At 37.5% G+C, this 20,643-nt stretch overlaps 2 protein-coding genes across 2 annotated transcripts; both read right to left on the reverse strand.

The window, feature by feature from the left end:
* Positions 1-1,604: 1,604 nt before the first annotated feature.
* Positions 1,605-11,359, reverse strand: LOC117334382 (MAM and LDL-receptor class A domain-containing protein 1-like). Its single transcript, XM_033893975.1, has 9 exons — positions 11,267-11,359; positions 10,489-10,626; positions 9,498-9,754; positions 6,091-6,172; positions 5,759-5,818; positions 5,331-5,468; positions 4,614-4,870; positions 2,125-2,208; positions 1,605-1,754 (listed from the first exon to the last, which is right to left on the reverse strand). The coding sequence occupies exons 1-9, from the start codon at positions 11,328-11,330 to the stop codon at positions 1,752-1,754; spliced, it is 1,083 nt and encodes a 360-aa protein (XP_033749866.1). The 5' UTR covers positions 11,331-11,359; the 3' UTR covers positions 1,605-1,751.
* A 6,038-nt stretch (positions 11,360-17,397) lies between these two features.
* LOC117333881 (melanoma-associated antigen E1-like) lies at positions 17,398-18,714 on the reverse strand. Its single transcript, XM_033893300.1, has one exon. It carries the CDS (start codon positions 18,712-18,714, stop codon positions 17,398-17,400), a length of 1,317 nt encoding a protein of 438 aa, XP_033749191.1.
* Positions 18,715-20,643: the final 1,929 nt, after the last annotated feature.

Consider the following 20,643-nt stretch of genomic DNA (forward strand, 5'->3'; position numbering starts at 1 on the left):
TTCACCACATCTCGGATCGATTCTGACTGATTTTATGGTAAAATAATTCCTTAAAATAGACTAAAACATAATGTTTCCATGTTGTAAAATCCACTTGGCCACCCACTGAGATTAATCTTGTCAGTAGATGTATCTGAAAATGTCTTAAGATTGACGTGTGATCAAATGTGGAACATGTCGTGTTGTTCCGTGCCACCATTACTTGTAGGGTCATCCTCTTTATACCAACGAGCGGCAATGACGCAACGTAAGCAAATTGTCTGGAGGATCACAAAGGGTGAACTCACATTATATATACATATATATATATATAGATAATAGAAATGACATGCTATTCTATTTCGGTCGCCCACAGCACAGACATTATCCATTTAGCAATGACTAGCGAAAAATATATGTTACAATTCATGTGCGTTTTTTTTCTGTTTTTATTTTGCCAGTTTTTCCAAGTATTTCTCTATTTTATGCTGTAAGATTTAATTCATATCTGATGTATTCAGTTGGTTTTGTTAGAAAGTACAATGTATTTTATAAAACTTATTACGGTTTAGTGTATCAAAACCTTAATAACGTACTGATGGATACCATAGTAGCATTATTTTAAACATGAGTTGACAATGGAGTAATTATATCAATTTCAATAATACCTTGCATTATACTTCGAAAGAATATAAGATTAACCATATATTGCATGTTTCAGTTAAATGACTAATCTTAGTTTTGAAATAGAAATGATATCTAGATAGTCTCCGTATATCCCGAAAAACATGATGACCAATATTATAAATGTAGGCATTGTTCTTATCTTAGGACAGTATAATAATCGATGATTATCAGACTATAACTTACATTATTTTTGTAATATTTATGTAAATTAATGTTAATTTCACGTGAAGATGAAACTATGCTCCCTTCAAATCTAAAAAGATATTAACAATAAGGAAAATGAATGATGAAAAATAACAATAATCAAATGAACTAGTGGATTTGATAAAAGCATGGTTATCAGTTTCTTTATTCAAGAGACAATTGTCCCACAGAGACCCCCTGCATTGCATTGTGCAGCTTTCCGATTGTAATTAAATGCATCCCCGAAGAAATAAATACAAAAAAATTGAAGTCCATAAAGGCAGCCATCGATTTCGGAATGTCAGTTACACCATAATAAACCTTCGAACTAACCGTTCTTTATGTACCGAGATATATGGAACTTAACTATTTCGTGCAATGTCTTGTCACCATAAAATAAATAAGAACAGCTGATTATTGACGTCCCTGATGTCCCTTACTGTAAGATGGACAAGTCTTTTTTTTATTGAACAATAAAAGAAACAATCTTATTCCGCATCATAGGATCAATTCTATTGTTTGTTTGTTTGTTTGTTTGTTTGTTTGTTTTTGTGTTTGCTTTCAATTTTGTTTATTTTTCATATGTCGAAAAATACATGTACGTGTAATTAATGATAGGTTTACATACATTTTTAGGTTAGATGTTTTATAATTGTAGGTACTTATGCACGTCAGGAAGATTAGATATCACATACTCAAAAATATATAACTGATCGAATTCTGTCAATTTAATCAACACAATAATAAACATTGAATAAAATTTAAAACATTTAATTGTAATTAGCTGAATCATTTATTCATTAAATATCAATCAACACATTTATGATCGACATCAAAACCAAATCGACCGGACATAGTGATGCAGCTCTTTCAGTCGGGATTCTGGACTGTCCAGTGTAAGGTTACTGGAAAACAAACAAAAGGTCGATAAGTATGGTAGTAATCCCCTGTACAAACGAGACATAACCCCAGTGGCGTTCGTCATGCAATACAATGTAGGTAATTGGTATGTATATTGCTATTGTGAATGCGTAAACTTATGTTCAACAATGCCAACTATAATTATTTACAAATATGGTATGTTATATTTAATGACCCGAATCATGGTTATCATCATGTATTAATGATTAACTAAATAGTCCGTATATACTTAACATAGATAAACAAACAGTTCATTTTCAATGGAATTGACATTCCCGACAATCAAGACATCATATTGGTTAAAGTGTTCTTTTTTTCTTACATTCATACAAGCCCTTGTAATGTTAAACTTACAAGTTCAGGATGAGGATCGATTGTAATATCGTCTATCGCCAAATCGCTGCCGTAATGGAGCTTTGCAGAAGCTTCAAATATCAGCTGTAAGACAAAGATTGGAGTTAGATTGAAAGCGACAGGTTGTTCTCGTCAACGGCATTACCCCTGATCGATCTTGGTCGTTCTTTTATAAAAACATGAGACCGTAATACCGTAATTCATACACCAATATGTCGTAAGGTTGACTAATATTTCGCACCAGGACGGCAGCCCAGACTCTTTGGACGGAAAAAAATGACGGTGCTAAGACTGCAACGAACTGAATTGAAAATTACTAAATGAGGTAAACACCCAGACTGATTAAGCACGTAAAGGTTTGTCAGCGTCATCGATAAGCATATCCTGCATGCCCAACCTCTTCCTAATTATCCTTGGTATTTTTGTTTGATGTATTGGAGCCTAGCCTGTCGAATACCGCAACTACGATAACACAGTCAGATCCGTTGCCCAGCTTCCCAAGACACATCGACCATCACGTATAGGGAGCGTCGACCCACTCACCTCGGATCTTCATCTGAGGTTACATGGCCGGCGTTCGAACCGACGAACCGATTGAGCTATCGTGGCCCTTGAACATGAAAGAAAATATATAACCCGGATATTCCGGAAGAGTAAACGCCTTCTGCTTCATCGTTGACATGCGCAATATAAATCTAGGTCAAATAAGAGTTATGCCACACTCCAAAAATGAAAACTAGGATGATAACAACAGAACCCCTGGCCATTTCACCAAGTGTGGAATATGTCTTCTACCACAATACCCTGTGTTATTCAACTCTCAGACCATCAGTTAATCATTACGCTAACGCTCGTGTCTTTTGTAACTTTTAAAAAATAACTTACTCGTGTGAAATAAATTCCATATCCAACAACCACTCGTTGTGTAACCTCTATTTACTTAATATCGCCTTATGAAATATGGTATTTCCAAATAATATTATGTCAACTACAACATTTTCTCAAGGTTTTAGTCAACACGCATCTCTCAGAACCCTTTTTAATCTAACGCACTTTGAGTTAGAACTACGATTTAGCTAACTCGCCGGAATTCCGTTGTGAAGGGACAACATGCTCCAGAACTTGACATTGAAATTCTGTAAGTTATATATATTGTTTGGGGACAACACTAGTGTTGACGCGTCTATTTATAACATGTAATAATCATTAAATATTATAGGAACTAAATCGGTATATCACATATATAGTTGTTTACCTAATACATTATCCTTACATATGATAAAGCATACGTATACTGCCATTAGCGGCTGCGGTAGAGAGAGTGACAATAATCGACACATTTGATGGTAATGATCAGAACAATCACGAGACTACCGATGAGTGAAATATGGGTTCCGTATTCTGGACATCTTGACCAATCTAATTCTAGCTGACCGGCAGGTCCTTGATGTTAATCATCAGAGTGTCTGAAGGCCACGACGAAGCAATCTCAAGCCGTGGGAATCCAGACAGGAATTAAAGGTTATGAATAACTATCTTTAGGACCTTTATCGATAAGATTTGTTCGAGTTCAATAAAACCTTGTTATACTTCCGCCGCTTCCCCACTAGACTACTGGTAGTATATAAAGGGTCGTGGTAAACCAGAGGAAATAAAATGAAATAAAGAAAAAAGAACGAAAATGTGATAATGGAACGAATCCTGATATTTAACGTCACAAACGCCATAAACCTTATGAGTATTGTTTTATTGTATCTTCATCAAATGAGAACGTCATGCTTGCAGTGCCATCGATATGTACTAATCACGATCAGATGTCTTCCATTTAGCTACAATTGATCCCTATTTTCCATTATAGAATTCTTTGTTTCGTGGCTGACAATATAATCATATCGAATTGGTAGGTATTGCTGCTCTTAAATTGCCCTAAACATAATTCATCAACAGAGTTGGGATTTTGCAAAGGCAAAATTAAACCAAACATGGTACACATGAGCAGGTTCCACCATTCGTCACATAATATAGTGCTGACAAAACAAAATTATCCACAGATTATCGATTTTTCAAAAGCACATTGATAATATAAAATGTCATCCTGTTAAACATGTCATTCCTACAAGCGCTAAGTGGCTTAAAATATATCGATTGCAGATTTGTGTTAAAATAAATAAAAACTGCTTTCCTCCGAGAGTAATAGGTGTTATACAAATTATTTTGCTATTGTACATTTAATCAGGCAGAACACATTTGCTTTTCATTTAATGAGTTTGATACTTTTCAATTTTAAACTTACATACAAAAAAACCATCAATTTAATGTCACTTAGCCATTCCTTGGATGAATAATTGAGCCTATATTTGGTTTGTTTATAACAATTAAGTTGTTCTAAATAGGCTAAATATTGGATTAGACCTCGCATGAACAGTGAGGCATGGCAATGTTTCTGGAAAATTACACAAACAACAGAGAATCCGCTATAATCTACGAACCTGATATCTTCCTGGATGGAGAATAACTTCCGCTTTTTGCCAATCAGTGCCCTGTCTTCCGTTCGCTGTCCATATCACGGATTCCATTGCGTTCATCGTTCGTTTGATCAAGCGCAGATGTCCAATTCCAATACCGTTCATGTGGAACCAAAAAGTCATCTTTGTGGCGCCGTACACAGAGATAAGTGGACTGAAGAGGTGTGCTGACCAGGCTGCAGTTCGGGCCTCGTGACCCACAAGTAGGAGGTAATGACCATCTAGAGGGAAGGACACGCGTAATAATCGTAGTACATATAATGGAAAAACAAAACAAAAACAAAACAAACAATAAATAAATCAAATTCAGAGTTAGAAACAGTAGAGTCAAGATGAATTTAACTGCATTATACATTTGTTTTGTCTTTCCAGAGCTTGCCACTGATGCCTAAAGTGTTGATAGAAAGAAGGCAACTGATATGAGTAAATGCAAAATTGCTACGGTGAAACAGTTGTCTCGGTTTTTTTGTCATTCGGTCTATCTTGCTTATACTACTCGTGGTATTTAAACTTTTTACTTGTCTGTGTACCAAATATGTTTTAAATATGACGATTTGTTGACAGCTTTTAATGAGATACAGTATTTATGTATGTACGTATGCTGAGTATGCCCATACTTCTTATATGAAAATCCCTACATGAATTCAAATTTATGAATGCATTTATCATAATCAAGCATACTTCCGGAAGTGTGGTCTACTGTTGGACCGGATATTCGATCAGGAGATGAACCTTGAACCCTATGCCAATCAAGCTCGTCTGTTGTAGATTGTTGCCACATGCACATGGACTGGTCAAAATGACAATCAGGAAATTGACCTAAATTTACAAAACAAATTGTTTCATAAATCAAACTAGGATTAATCACGAGGATTCCATTTCAAAGTATTATACACTTGATTTATCGATAGTATATCCCTGAATTAATCTTTACCCAAAATATCTATATGTTAATTCATATTAAATGAATAAACTGCCAAAATTTTAATTTAACGTTGTTATTCGTGATTCGAGTGAAGCTTCCATCAGACGGGTAATTAAGATTTATATCAAAAGAAAATATGTCAACTAAAAACAAAAAATCCAACAATAAGTAATTTTATACTTACCACTTGGTATTGGCCCTCTGCTTGTATATCCATCGGTGACTGATGTCACTCCTGCAACTTCTGGTGAAAAAAGACTTTGATATACATTTTTATTAAGAAATACTACGTGTCGGGAAACTGTTACATGAATAGTTCTTTGCTAAACTGAAGACGATTTTTACTCTATAAACAGTTTGATATAGCGTATTGAATATAAAATTTAAAAGAAAATGGTTAGAATTGTGATATATTGATGGGTTTATATATCGGATCATGTGATGTGAGACTTAATATTGTCCTTCCTCCCTCCCGGAATGAGATGTTTACGGAAAGTCTACGACTTAGAGACTTACCAACAGGTTCGATATTTACTTTGATGTCATCAACAGCAATTATTGCGTTATAATGGTACTTTGCACTGGCAACAAATTCAACCTGTAAATATAGGTAGGACAAACAAAATATTAAGACAGGCGAAAAATTGGAATTTTATCAGAGAAATGGCGACAAAGTTCTACAAACAAAATGTGAAGGAAAGCTTGAAATTTCAATAAGTTGAACATCTATAAAGACAACAAACTCAATACGCCTAAAGCAAAGTGGACATAAGGAATTGTACAAATAAACTTGTAAATATAAAGGGGGAGCTCAAAAGCATCTGTTACTTAGAAGGCGACGGACACAACATGTAAATAGTGCTTCAAATTGGTTTGCTGGTTGCAACACCCAGCACCTAGACATTGACAAGCTTAAAATTGAAATCCATTCAAGCAGTAGGATTCCTGGCCCGTTAACACATTGGAATGGGAAAATTTATTTAGCGGAAATTCTAAGGATACTTCAATCGATCAAAATGCATTGATTTATTCGGCACGATAGCGTTATCGTGGAAAATGTATAACATCCCTCTTTATCGTGAACAATAACTATCCTCAAACGATAACTGACAAATTTTTCATGGATACGATATGTCCATGGAGCAGAGAGATTTAATACATTTTTTTTTGTCTTACTGATAACTGCTTAATAGCCAAACATCTTCCAAGGCATAACCTATAGCAGAACTATAATTACATAAGGAAGAACATAGTTAAATGTAACATAGACGTTTTTCACGCGTCCAGTCGTTTCCATTACCAAATTTCCATTTAGAAGCATTATCTTTGACAAATGTTTGCTTTCGTTCTGTTCAATGGTCCATGGACAAGACCATTTCCAAACAACACCAGGAAAACAAACAGGAAAGGGTAAAATTTAAACTCAAACTGATAGGATAAAATGTATATTTAACGAAATCACTCACAGCAAGCGAGCTGCGAATCACAGATACTGAAGTAATCGGATGCACAGATTTATTAGATAAATATGTTTTAGATATTACATTATAGTTCGTTCACAAATAAGAGCTTTAATTCATAAAATGTCAACTTTTAATCACGGGCGCTATTTAATATAGGTTGAATTCCATTCACTTTGCCTATTTTGTGAAACCACTGATCTTTAAGGTTCGTATTAATTAATTTTGATTTCATTCGTTTAAAAAATGAATTAGTAATCTCTTATCGTTCTTTGGAAGGCTAAGATATGTATTAACATCTTCATTGACCTATTTCCTCTAAAATGAAATTAAGTGACATGTTAATAAAATCCCTTGGATGCAATTAATTTACATACATACAAAAATGTATTAATTTCTTATCTTTCTTTTTTTTTTTTTTTTTTTTTAAAGAAAGTGTTCTGAATCGATTTTTTATACCTGGACAAACCTAAAAGAAGATTGTTTTCGCGATGTTGCTGCTTTTGGATTTCTTTAAACGCTTATTCATTTTCAGCTTTTTTTTAGAGCATAGAGGTATAGGCTAGGCGGAAGGAGAAGGATACACTACAATCAACAAGTGCTACAATTACTTTTTTCTCTACCTAAGACCCAACGGACCCAGAACACACACAAGACCAATGAGACCTTCAAATGGTAAACAAAATGGATTTTAACGAAACAAAATGATATAACCCAAAGAAATGAAAGAATGATAACAAACTCACATCTGTAGTATCGATAAAAAGTGGCAATAGATGGATTATCTTGTAGAATTTCTATTTAACTCGATAAATTATGTATAGTGTTTAAGACTGTATTTTATTGTAATGCCACCATCAATTAACAATGATCAAATAGTTTAAATAGTTTATATAAGTGTACAGGATGTTTATCCCAGAAATAATGGCCAAGGAAAATGTTCCTGAGAAGGAATTTTAACTCGGCCGCCCTTTTTAATGCCAGTATAATGGATCCGGGGAGGTGTCATGCCAATGTACTTGTGATGCATCCCTGTCAACTGGTGAATTAAAGTAGCTCTGAAGATGTCCCGATTTAATCGAGCATCTTACTTGGAAGGCCTTATTTTGTTATTGAACGTTAAAGAAAACTAACAACCAATCAACTCCCTAGCAGGACAAGTCTTTTTGTTTCCGATTCACGGATCGTGATTAATTTCAAATTTATTCAAGTGTGAACAATATGTAACACTATTTGAAACAAGCTGCAGATTAACTCTAGTGGTATTTCAACACACCGGTATAAAAACGCTTTTTTTATTTTTTATTTTGGAAATAGTTAAAGCACATAACATTTAAGAGGGGGGGGGGGGGGGGGGGGGGGTAATTTAATCTATGATTTTATTTTATAATTTAAGGAGGACGATATCAATGAATGGTGGGGGCAATCAGGGACGATTTCATGATTCGTTCACGCGGAAATGGCATGCCTTCGTGTTCAAGCCGGTAGTATCTAATAATTTGTTTATCTCGGCCATAGGACAGATGTATTCCACCACAGGGGCTAACGCACAATTAAAGGTCAAATGTGAGGCAGTGTCATAAGGAGACGTCAGGTCGTTTAGAAAAAAAATCAAAGATAAGAATTATGCAACTGGAACAGGAAGTACAATTCATATGTCCTACAGACAAGGGCAATAGGGATAACTGATAACATTTGGCCTATTTGTAGTACCTACCAACAAGGCGTCGTAGAAGGAAAGTCGGTTTAAATTTAGATAATGATAACGACCACAATCATTACCATTTAGATGAGGCGCACTCCCCCTTATGCGAAATCGTATATCAAATTGGGATGTTAAATAATTATAAAGGATCATCAGGGTACTTAAACGATTTTGAACATCCATATGAATTTAAACATTATATACAGAGTAAAACAATTTTGAATAGATTATAGATAGAGAGAATTACTGTGATTACAATTGTTATGTTTCGATCTGAAAACAATGGGTTTTCAATCTTTTTCTGTTTTTTCCCCTAGAACAGGTGATATTTGATCATATGCCTAGTCGCAGTGCATGGAACTACAATTTCCATGTACGATTTTTGAGCAGATCCATCTCATTCCATTCAGCCGGTAAAAGGGGCAATTCTGTTGAAATGTTATGAATGAGAGTGCTTTCGGAGATGGCGGTGGTACTGGCTACCTCAATAAAGTAAACTGCAGTAGACACCCTACACAATCTGATCAAAATTAGATGTTCATTATCCAATCCGTAAACTCCGTATGGACTTAACGGAGTGGATAATGAACATATCATTTTTATAAGATTGCACCCGACAGAACATCCCGACCTGTCGCATTACAGGGACAGCTCTGGTGTGTTACAGCCAGGGGACATAATCCTCCGCCTTCATGACAGGGAAACACATCTTAAACGTAACAGGTAAACTTTGACTTCAAATTTAAATGTAAACTGACTTTTGCCACAGATATGTCGAAATGGAGTGTAGCTTGTTGCCAATCTGGGCCCTGGCGACCATGTTTACTCCACAGGATTACCCGGTCCCCGTACATGTCGGTGACCAGGAGCGACAGGTTCCCAATCCCTACTCCGTTCATGTGATACCAGAAAGAGAACACAGTGGGCGATGTTAGGTAAAAAGAAGGGCTCGAAAGAATGGCGACTGTCTGAGGGCCCTGACTATCTCCCCCCGAAACGTAAACATAACTGCCATCTGAAACAGAGAACAAGAGGCGTTTTCTTTTATCATTAAGTATTGAACAATGAAAATGTATCCTTAAGTTACACTTTAAATACATGTGACAAATAAATAAAGATACTCCTAATATGTTATTGCTTTGTATCCATTACTTTCTGAAACAGCAGACAAGAACAGAGGCCTTTTCTTTTATCGTCAAACATGTATTTGTAACAATGACAGTTACACCTTAAATACATGTGACAAATAAATAAAGATATTGCTAAGATTTTATTCTTCGTATTCATTAACTTATAAATGAAAGGAATTAAAAATAGACTAATATCTTCATCAAAATCACATTGATGACATACAATTATTGACTTTTGATAATGTCGATTCCTGGTTTTATTAACATGACAGAAAATATCGACCGAGTGCGCAGTATTGGCTTAAATCCATAGACAAAAAAGTACATTATTGAAAATGCCTATTTTGATTTAAATCAAACAAAAGGAATCCTCAGTGAAGCCGTGTTACTAATAGCGACTACTGTATAACACATGTAATCAAAACAATAAACACAAAATCAATACATGCAGTACATTAGTTGTTATAACTTACAATGTAAATAACATAATCACTTTCAAAGTATGAGAGTATAAGTCAAGTTGCGATTGGCCATCAGTTAATATGACATTATCTAATCCATCAGGGTAATATCGGTGATACATCATCATGATAATTATAATGAATGTGATAGAGCTCACTTCCGGTGTGATCGGACAGAGGACCGGAAGTTCCCTCTGGAGATCGACCGATTTTCTCCCTCCAGTCGAATTGGTCTCTGTTAATTTGGAGCCAATCGCAAAGTCCGTTGTCAAAATCACAGCTCAGGCCGTGTAGACCTAAAAGAAAATTTTGTCATTTTAATTAACAAGACATATTGGCAAGATATTACATCCGATTACATTATACTGACAACGGGCTTACCAGTCATTGTTACCGAATCGCTTTAGTTGAGCGTCAAGCAGAGACAAAGAAACTTTGCAGACTTTGGCCTGTCTCTATTGGGGGAAACATCACATCCTTCCACGCTTGGCCAAATGTTCATTTGACATATTGCCAAGCAAATCAAAAGCAGGAATATCAAAATATTCAGGAATTGTCCTAATTCATTATTTTATATGCACATATAATAAATAACGGCAGATGTGGTCGTTTCTCATAGTCTTACTCGAAGTGGCGATCAGATGTGTACACATACATGTACGCATCTTATTGTCGAAAGACATTGAAGTATAGTGTACATGCTAATGTAGTTCTGTAATCAACGGATTAACGTTAGTTAACACAAAATGTTCATAATCGTTCAAAATACGTGCCTACGTGAGTTTAAAAGATAATCTTTTCAATAATAGTTTAATCATATGTTTCTTTACTAAGGACAGACAGCATGGCTTTCACTCCATAAAATTTATCGTGAAATATCGTGATATTTCACTTCTACAAAAGGCGATACCTTGTGCGAGACAATTCAATACTTACCGACCCCGAGGAAAATAATCACAAAACTAGTAAGATTCACCACGAAGTTACAAGAACAATACATGTCGTGCACTATCTCGGTATATGCAAGGTCATGTTGAGATAAGTAGTGACATTTCCGTGACGAACTTTTGCCACTTACCACCTTAATGCTGCCCCGTAATTGCTCCGACGTGTGCACTTTATGACCTGACAGGTTCTGTCGTGAAGAATATCATTTTATCTTAACCCATATTTACCGTTATAGCAACATCAATATCGTCTTGTCAATAAATTTAAATTTTAGAAGAATTGCCTTGACTGCTGTGATATTTCATTATGGTTTCCTGAGTGGGGTATTCACACACACACACATATATAAAGAGTAAATAACAATTTATTATATGATTGGTAAGTAACACTTTTACTCATTGGTCCTAATGACATCAGTTATATTATTGAAATACCTCATATCATCACATAGAGGTTAATATAACGTTTCAGCAGGTTCCTGTAGTATGATATTAACCTCTGCTAAAAATAGAAACAAATAACAAGTAATTCTGACAACATTACCCTTATGCTTTTAATTTTGTTGATTTTTTATTATTTTTTTTTTTAAATTATAGGACAAATCTGTAGAAATCATTTAATAAAATAAAAGCAGGCTTTAGTTTCGGATAATCCTATACAAAAACAGTCTTTGGTTGAGGGCAATCCATGGTTTTACGGAACTGACCCAGGCAATATTCCCCGAGGCCGAAGGCCGAGGTGGATCTTGTTCTTGGCAGGTACATGTACGTAAAATTATGGATTACCCGAAACTAAAGCCCTCATTTATTTCATTATATGATTTATATTAACATTTCGACTAAAAATACATCTCAGCACATATGGCATACTTTATATTTTTAGGAGGAGTCAAAATAAGATTCCACGGACCTGACAAAACATTATATTAACCCCTCGGTGATGTCATGAGGTATTTCCAAGGAAATAATTGATGTCATGTGATCTCATTAGGACCAATGGGTGATAGTGTTACATGTCAGTCGGCTCCGGCCGCGGTGAATATTGTCCAGGTCAGGTCCGTAATAACCATGACTACTCTCAAACAAAGTCTGTATTTGTACAATATTTGTAAAATGGATTTAACATCTTTTTCACCTCTGAAATGGTTTAGAAAATGGACATAGGTCAACAATTTAGTCGCCTCATACAATCATTTCATGAAGTCTACCGGCAATCTCTATACAAATTCATTTCAATCCTTTTGTAATTTTTGTATTTCCCGTAACCTAGCGACAGATTCAGCTTTACAACGTCATGATATTCTTCTTAAATGTATCATCCGTAATAATTCCATGTACACCAGTGAAACCTTTATATCACTGATGAGTTCTACAGCCGGAATACATACATGGAACAGTCTATCTATATGTTCGGCTCTACTGTATTTATCTTACATTTTTTATTTTAAAGACTCTGATATCCCGATTGCCTATCCGGCGTGCCTTCATCGTCGGATACCCACGGCTGATTGCACTACGATATTCCGCACGTAACATCCCTTGGTCAAATCAGTGAAAAATCCTTATTTCAACAAGTACTATTTGATGTAATTTCAGCCAATCAGATTGAAGGTTTATATACGCTTTATAGAAGCTGCATATCAACGCGTGTCGAGCGATCTCGAAAACGTGATTCAAAAAATTAATATCAACAGGTTAAAACATCTTCTGCAGAATATTATTGATAATTTTTTGTTTGACAATTATCAATTAGAACAGACCTAGGTGATGGAAAAGCTGGTTATCACAGCATCGTTGCGCCTTGATGAGCGCAGCCATATTGCTACATGTATCTTTAACGTTTTCCCCTCTAAACTGAAGTGTTCTTATTCTGAAAGGGAAATTGTGATTGGTTTCTATTTATAAATTGACGTCAATGAAGCGAGGATTTTTCACTGAGATGAACCACAGGTGATTAGTGTAGCGTAGCGTAGTGCAATCAACCATGGATATCCGATAATGGAGTACCTTTGAAATAGCGTAAATCCGTTTACAAGATATCCATTATTGAGATGAAGCATACGGTCTTAACTGGATATTCATCGGGTTTATTTGCTTTACATGAGTGGTCGGGTGGCACAGTGGTAACACACTTGCCTTTCACCAAGGCGGCCGTGGTTCGATTCCCCGATCGGACGTGAAAAGGTATGGGGTCACCTGCTCGACCACGTGAGTTTTCTCCAGGTGTTCCGGTTTCCTCCCACAGTAAGACTGTTTGCATGCTTCCATCCAGGCCAATAAGAATGATTAATATATATTGGTACAACTTGTTTCGAAATAGTTGTAAAATAAAGGGAGGTTATTTTGTTAATTCTCAATGCATGCATCAAATTACCAAAGTAGAGACAGAAAAGGACATGCAAACGAAATCGTAATTCTAAGATATATGTATATTCAGACCATTGAAAAAGAACTTATCTGATTAGCAAATGAGTTCCGGGAGATTAAGCGTCTTCTGCTTTTACACCAAGTAAGTGCTAGTTATCTTAACATATTGCCACCAAGCTACCGCTATATGGTACAGGTATACAAATAATACCAACGCCCACATCCGTTATGCCAAATTTCCTTACATGTCGTTTGCGTATGTGTTTGTACCGATTCAAACTGGGTAAGTTTCCTGATATGCCACTGATAACAGACCAGAGAAAAGAACAAAACGAGTAGAATTGAATGGAAAGCATTTATTAGAATTATTATGACGCAATGGTTTTCGCTTACGATACTCTTTTACATTGGGTTCTGATTGGAATTCTCTTGTGAACTGTACCAAGCGGAAGCGATTATTGTGTAAAAAAGATTATTATAAATTGAGAAAAATAACACCGAAACTAGTTTTACATTTTAACCACAATTCTCGATGTAAACCTAAAAGGATGGAAAAGCATTACTAAATCGTTGAACTTCCGTTTTCTGCTCTGCTGCTATCGATCAGTAAACCCAAGTATTAGAAGTGACTCTATGATCTAGACACACGTCCCTGCCTTATCAGCTCAGGCGAAGTTGTTAGTGTCTTGCGTCACCAGGTATAAACATTTGCCTTCTAAATCAGGCAATACAGTCATGTATTACTAATGTTTAATCAGTATTTAATGGGAAACATTCACATAAATCGGATAAGACGTGTTACTGAATCATACTTGTATTAGGTCAGGTCATAATGAAGAATACTGTAAATTTTCTTATTTTAGCGAGTTCAAATTTTAGCGCGGATTCAAATTAAAACATATCAGCAAAATAATGAATTATCGCACCAAAAATGATGCCTAAGCAACCAATTGAGATAAACTACAATATTAGCGGGATCATAATTTAGCGGAATGCTTCCAGCGCCAATTTCACTAATATATATTACCGCTAAAATATGAATATTTACAGCACTCTGACTATATTTATACGCTTTTTTTTTTATTAAATGCTCTATAGAAATGAATGTATACTAATATGCTCGATAATATCTTATCATGATGGGTTACTTTCACAGGTATTATAGTAATTGCATTGTTATTGAAAATTATGAAATATATGAAATAGTAACTGCAGTTTATGTTGAATCAAATATTTAAATCGTTTGATTGAAACTGATATGCTTTAAAAATACGATAAAAGATGCTGTGAATGGCAAGAATGACAACATGAATTGTCTAAGAAAACAGAGTTTGTTTCTACATAAATCATAAAGACTTAACAAGATGTTAAAAATCGATTAATAAAACAAAATGAGGCACTAAGTTTGGAATCAAATTGTTGTTTTAAAATTTATTGGATTTGATTGTGGTGTTTATCAGACTTGCGTGTGGAAGCCGTAGTATCAACCGGATATATCGTGCCAGTTTCCAGTTTGCAACGAGAATTCTTCGATTTCAGCAGGACACGCTGCTGACAGCTTCGATCGTTAATGAAATCAATACCTTCATCATTAAGACACTGCCATGTAAAACACCATGCACGAAGCTGACGTGTCTATATATAGCCGGTGCCGTTAATACACGCGTTGCATCATTCAACTTATGGAAGGAATCAATTACCTTTTAAAACACACATTCCTATTTTGGTGTGGTCGACACAAAGTCCAGTTTGTTCGTTGTTGTTTTGTTATAATGGTGGCGGAAAGTCACTATAATGTGTGGTTACCATGCTTTCCTTTGGTCTGAATGTGACGTCCGCGCAACAACCAAGGTCAAGGTCATATCGAAACTCTTCCATTTCCAGTTTGCAATGTCTATTAGGCAGAAGGTTCAGATCAAATTCTCCGATTTGTAAATATCCCCCGTCTAGATGTATCTTATTCTTGGATTCACAATTAACAGAAGGCAAATAATGTTCATGAACGATTCATTTATATCGTAATAGTTTCAACGTATTTTCTACGCTTCATAGTAAGAACACTTTTAAAATACCCTTAGCACCACTGACAAGTCCTAGAAGGACAAAACATCTGTATGTTAGGTTCTAGCGTGTCTCAATTTATGTTGAAAGTGGCTACTAACTAGTATGTCGTTTGTATTTATCTTATTAAACCATTATTACAAAGTTAAATCTCACTAGTAGCACTACCAATGTTTGTTGTTGTCAGCATAATGTGACTGGGTGGGGGGTCTCACTATTATGTCCAGGTGTGACTAGGTAGGGTGTCTCACTACCATGTCAAGGTGTGACTAGGTAGGGTGTCTCACTACCGTGTCCAGGTGTGACTAGGTAGGGTGTCTCACAACCGTGTCCAGGTGTGACTAGGTAGGGTTTCTCACTACCGTGTCAAGGTGTGACAAGGTAGAGTGTCTCACTACAGTGTACATGTGTGACTAGGTAGGGTGTGTCACTACCGTGTCCAGGTGTTACTAGGTAGGGTTTCTCACTATTGTGTCCAGGTGTGACTAGGTAAGGTGTCACTACCGTGTCCAGGTGTGACTAGGTAGGGTGTCTCACTACCGTGTCCAGGTGTGACTAGGTAGGGTGTCTCACTACCGTGTCCAGGTGTGACTAGGTAGGGTGTCTCACTACCGTGTCGAGGTTTGACTAGGTAGGGTGTCTCACTACCATGTCCAGGTGTGACTAGGTAGGATGTCTCACTACCATGTCCAGGTGTGACTAGGTAGGGTGTCTCACTACCATGTCCAGGTTTGACTAGGTAGGGTGTCTCACTACCGTGTCAAGGTGTGACTAGGTAGGGTGTCTCACTACCGTGTTCAGGTGTGACTAGGTAGGGTATGTCACTACCGTGTCCAGGTGTGACTAGGTGGGGTGTCTCACTACCGTGTCCAGGTGTGACTTGGTAGGGTGTCTCACTATTGTGTCCAGGTGTGACTAGGTAGGGTTTCACTACAGTGTCCATGTGTGACTAGGTAGGGTGTCTCACTACCGTGTTCAAGTGTGACTAGGTAGGGTATGTCACTACAGTGTCAAGGTATGACTTGGTAGGATGTCTCACTACCATGTCCAGGTGTGACTAGGTAGGGTATGTCACTACGGTGTCCAGGTGTGACTAGGTAGGTTATGTCACTACCGTGTTCAGGTGTGACTAGGTAGGTTATGTCACTACCATGTCCAGGTTTGACTAGGTAGGATGTCTCACTACCGTGTCCAGGTGTGACTAGGTAGGGTGTCTCACTACCGTGTCCAGGTGTGACTAGGTAGGGTGTCTCACAACCGTGTCCAGGTGTGACTAGGTAGGGTTTCTCACTACCGTGTCAAGGTGTGACAAGGTAGAGTGTCTCACTACAGTGTACATGTGTGACTAGGTAGGGTGTGTCACTACCGTGTCCAGGTGTTACTAGGTAGGGTTTCTCACTATTGTGTCCAGGTGTGACTAGGTAGGGTGTCACTACCGTGTCCAGGTGTGACTAGGTAGGGTGTCTCACTACCGTGTCCAGGTGTGACTAGGTAGGGTGTCTCACTACCGTGTCCAGGTGTGAATAGGTAGGGTGTCTCACTACCGTGTCCAGGTGTGACTAGGTAGGGTGTCTCACTACGGTGTCCAGGTGTGACTAGGTAGGGTGTCTCACTACAGTGTCCAGGTGTGACTAGGTAGGGTGTCTCACTACCATGTCCAGGTGTGACTAGGTAGGGTGTCTCACTACGGTGTCAAGGTGTGACTAGGTAGGGTGTCTCACAACCGTGTCCAGGTGTGACTAGATAGGGTGTCTCACTACCGTGTTCAGGTGTGACTAGGTAGGTTATGTCACTACCATGTCCAGGTTTGACTAGGTAGGATGTCTCACTACCGTGTCCAGGTGTGACTAGGTAGGGTGTCTCATTACCGTGTCCAGGTGTGACTAGGTAGGGTGTATCACTACCGTGTCCATGTGTGACTAGGTAGGGTGTCTCACTACTGTGACCAGGTGTGACTAGGTAGGGTGTCTCACTACCTTGTCCAGGTGTGACTAGGTAGGTTGTCTTGCTACCGTGTCCAGGTTTGACTAGGTAGGGTGTCTCACTACTGTGTCCAGGTGTGACTAGGTAGGGTATGTCACTACGGTGTCCAGGTGTGACTAGGTAGGGTGTCTCACTACCATGTCCAGGTGTGACTAGGTAGGGTGTCTCACTACCGTGTCCAGGTGTGACTAGGTAGGGTGTCTCACTACCGTGTCCAGGTGTGACTAGGTAGGGTGTCTCACTACCGTGTCCAGGTGTGACTAGGTAGGATGTCTCACTACCTTGTCCAGGTGTGATTAGGTAGGGTGTCTCACTACCTTGTCCATGTGTGACTAGGTAGGGTGTCTCACTACCGTGTCCAGGTGTGACTAGGTAGGGTGTCGCACTACCCTGTCCAGGTGTGACTAGGTAGGGTGTCTCACTACCGTGTCCAGGTTTGACTAGGTAGGGTGTCTCACTACCGTGTCCAGGTTTGACTAGGTAGGGTGTCTCACTACCGTGTCCAGGTTTGACTAGGTAGGGTGTCTCACTACCGTGTCGAGGTGTGACTAGGTAGGGTGTCTCACTACCGTGTCCAGGTTTGACTAGGTAGGGTGTCTCACTACCGTGTCCAGGTGTGACTAGGTAGGGTGTCTCACTACCGTGTCCAGGTGTGACTAGGTAGGGTGTCTCACTACCATGTCCAGGTTTGACTAGGTAGGGTCTATCACTACCGTGTCCAGGTGTGACTAGGTAGGGTGTCTCACTACCGTGTCCAGGTGTGACTAGGTAGGGTGTCTCACTACCGTGTCCAGGTTTGACAAGGTAGGGTGTCTCACTACCATGTCCATGTTTGACTAGGTAGGGTGTGTTACTACCATGTCCAGGTGTGACTAGGTAGGGTGTCTCACTACCGTGTCCAGGTGTGACTAGGTAGGGTGTCTCACTACCGTGTACAGGTGTGACTAGGTAGGGTGTCTTACTACCGTGTCCAGGTGTGACATTTTGTGTATTTAGCAATATATTCGTGAATATGGTCCTTAACATTTAAACAAAACAAAACGCATGTAAACTGATCGGATGTTTATTATGTCTTTGTTCACTACATGAATGTAACAAAACAACAACAAAAAAGAAATGAACATCGCTCAGGATCGGATAGTTTGGCTTGGTGTCGGTTGATGCCCTATGAACACATTTCGATTTCAGGGTTAACCGCTGTGCCTTTATATATAGATACAAAATAAAGCAATAAACAAAAATAACTTAATAAACAAATAATGATTATACGCATGAAAGTAGCACGTGATTTGGATATAATTCAAGACGTGTAAGCAACGAGGTTCACTTTTTGTCAGTTGCGAGTTGCGAGTTACAAAATGCGAGTTGCGAGTTGGAAAATGCGAGTTGCGAGTTGGAAAATGCGAGTTGCGAGTTACAAAATGCGAGTTGCGAGTTGCAAAATGCGAGTTGCGAGTTACAAAATGCGAGTTGCGAGTTGCAAAATGCGAGTTGCGAGTTACAAAATGCGAGTTGCGAGTTGCAAAATGCGAGTTGCGAGTTGCAAAATGCGAGTTGCGAGTTACAAATGCCTTATTTATGTTTCTTTAAAAAAAGTGTTGGTCTTTAAAACATACATCCCCAGAAAGCATGTGATTGTCATCGTATATATTGGTATATTGAAGAGACCATTTATTACAATAATATAGCGATAGTTTCTGATTCAGATAGAATATATAACCATGCAAAGATTATACTGTACAAATGTTTAACTTTTGTGTCACAAATGCAACGTGTACTGTACTGTTTTGGGGCCTACTGAAGCTACGCATTAACCGAGCGGCTTCGCGCAATAACCATCATAATTATCGCGAAATGAAGAACGTTTAACGATCAATTAACATTGAATTAAATAAAATTCTATTATTTTACTTACTTATAAATGTGCCATTGTTCAGGCCGCCGTTGTTACGTATCACATTTACGATGGATGTGTTTGTGTCTAATGATTTCACTCTGCCGAGATTTTCGCCGATATTGACTCGAATAGTTCGAACTCACGCTTATTTTCTGAAGCATAATTTCGAATAATTCGAACCGGTTCGTCAATATTTATTTAATTTTGTTCGAACTAATCGGAGGTTTACCGTACATCGTAGTTAGTAAACTACTATTTGTAACTAGGAAATGGCAGTCGTCGTCGCTAGTCATTTTCTATGAAACATACATGTACATTTACTAGCACCGTGCCAGAAGTGTAATTTTTTTTTTCATGCATTTTCCACCTTTTATTTAGTGTTAACTTTTATTGTTTCATACAGACAAAATACAACAAATATCGCTTCAGGACTGAACAGGATATGGACTGTACCTTTACTGAGAAACAATAACGTTTCAGAAAATACATCAATTACAATGAATTGAACTCTTGTTGCATCAATAATTTATTCTATTTTATCAAAATGTATAGCCAGGATTTGCGTGATAGTTTGAAAATATGGACGGTGTATACCATTTTACTGCCTAAATCTTCTGCTGGATTTTATATACAAAATGTACTTTGTATGTATTGTGTTTGTTACCGTGCCGCTAACGATTGCTCTTTCTCCATATTAACAAAATGAAAATATGAATTTTCAAATTAAGAGCAAAAGACAAAAGTTTTCCGAGAATACAACATGCGGATGTGAAAATCTAGAGGATATTTTTCAGATTAAGATAAATTCTACCTATAGTGTTTCACCTATTGTTCGCCTGTACAGAACCGATGTTTACACTGTCTCTGTTCTTGATACGAATGAAATTATCTTGAGGATGAATCATTGTATGTCTTTATGTTCAATAATTAAAAGTTATTGACGCTATGAGTTGTATCTAATAATTCAGAAACGATTAACGATGATTCGTGTATTGTTGTAAGATATACAACTCGGATTCGGATATTTTGCATTTAAATAAATAACGAAGGCCGCAGTT

Source organism: Pecten maximus, chromosome 9, assembly GCF_902652985.1.
Source record: "Pecten maximus chromosome 9, xPecMax1.1, whole genome shotgun sequence".
NCBI classification, from domain to species: domain Eukaryota; kingdom Metazoa; phylum Mollusca; class Bivalvia; order Pectinida; family Pectinidae; genus Pecten; species Pecten maximus.

What these genes read in the sequence shown, in the direction of transcription:
- LOC117333881 (XM_033893300.1), bottom strand. Translation starts at nt 18,714, where the DNA reads ATGTTAAGGACCATATTCACGAATATATTGCTAAATACACAAAATGTC.
- LOC117334382 (XM_033893975.1), bottom strand. Translation starts at nt 11,330, where the DNA reads ATGTATTGTTCTTGTAACTTCGTGGTGAATCTTACTAGTTTTGTGATT. An exon ending in TCGACATATCTGTGGCAAAA is followed by an intron (nt 6,173 to 9,497) that starts GTCAGTTTACAT and finishes CTATATTTACAG; the next exon opens with GTTGAATTTGTTGCCAGTGC. An exon ending in AGTAAATATCGAACCTGTTG is followed by an intron (nt 5,819 to 6,090) that starts GTAAGTCTCTAA and finishes TTTTTTCACCAG; the next exon opens with AAGTTGCAGGAGTGACATCA.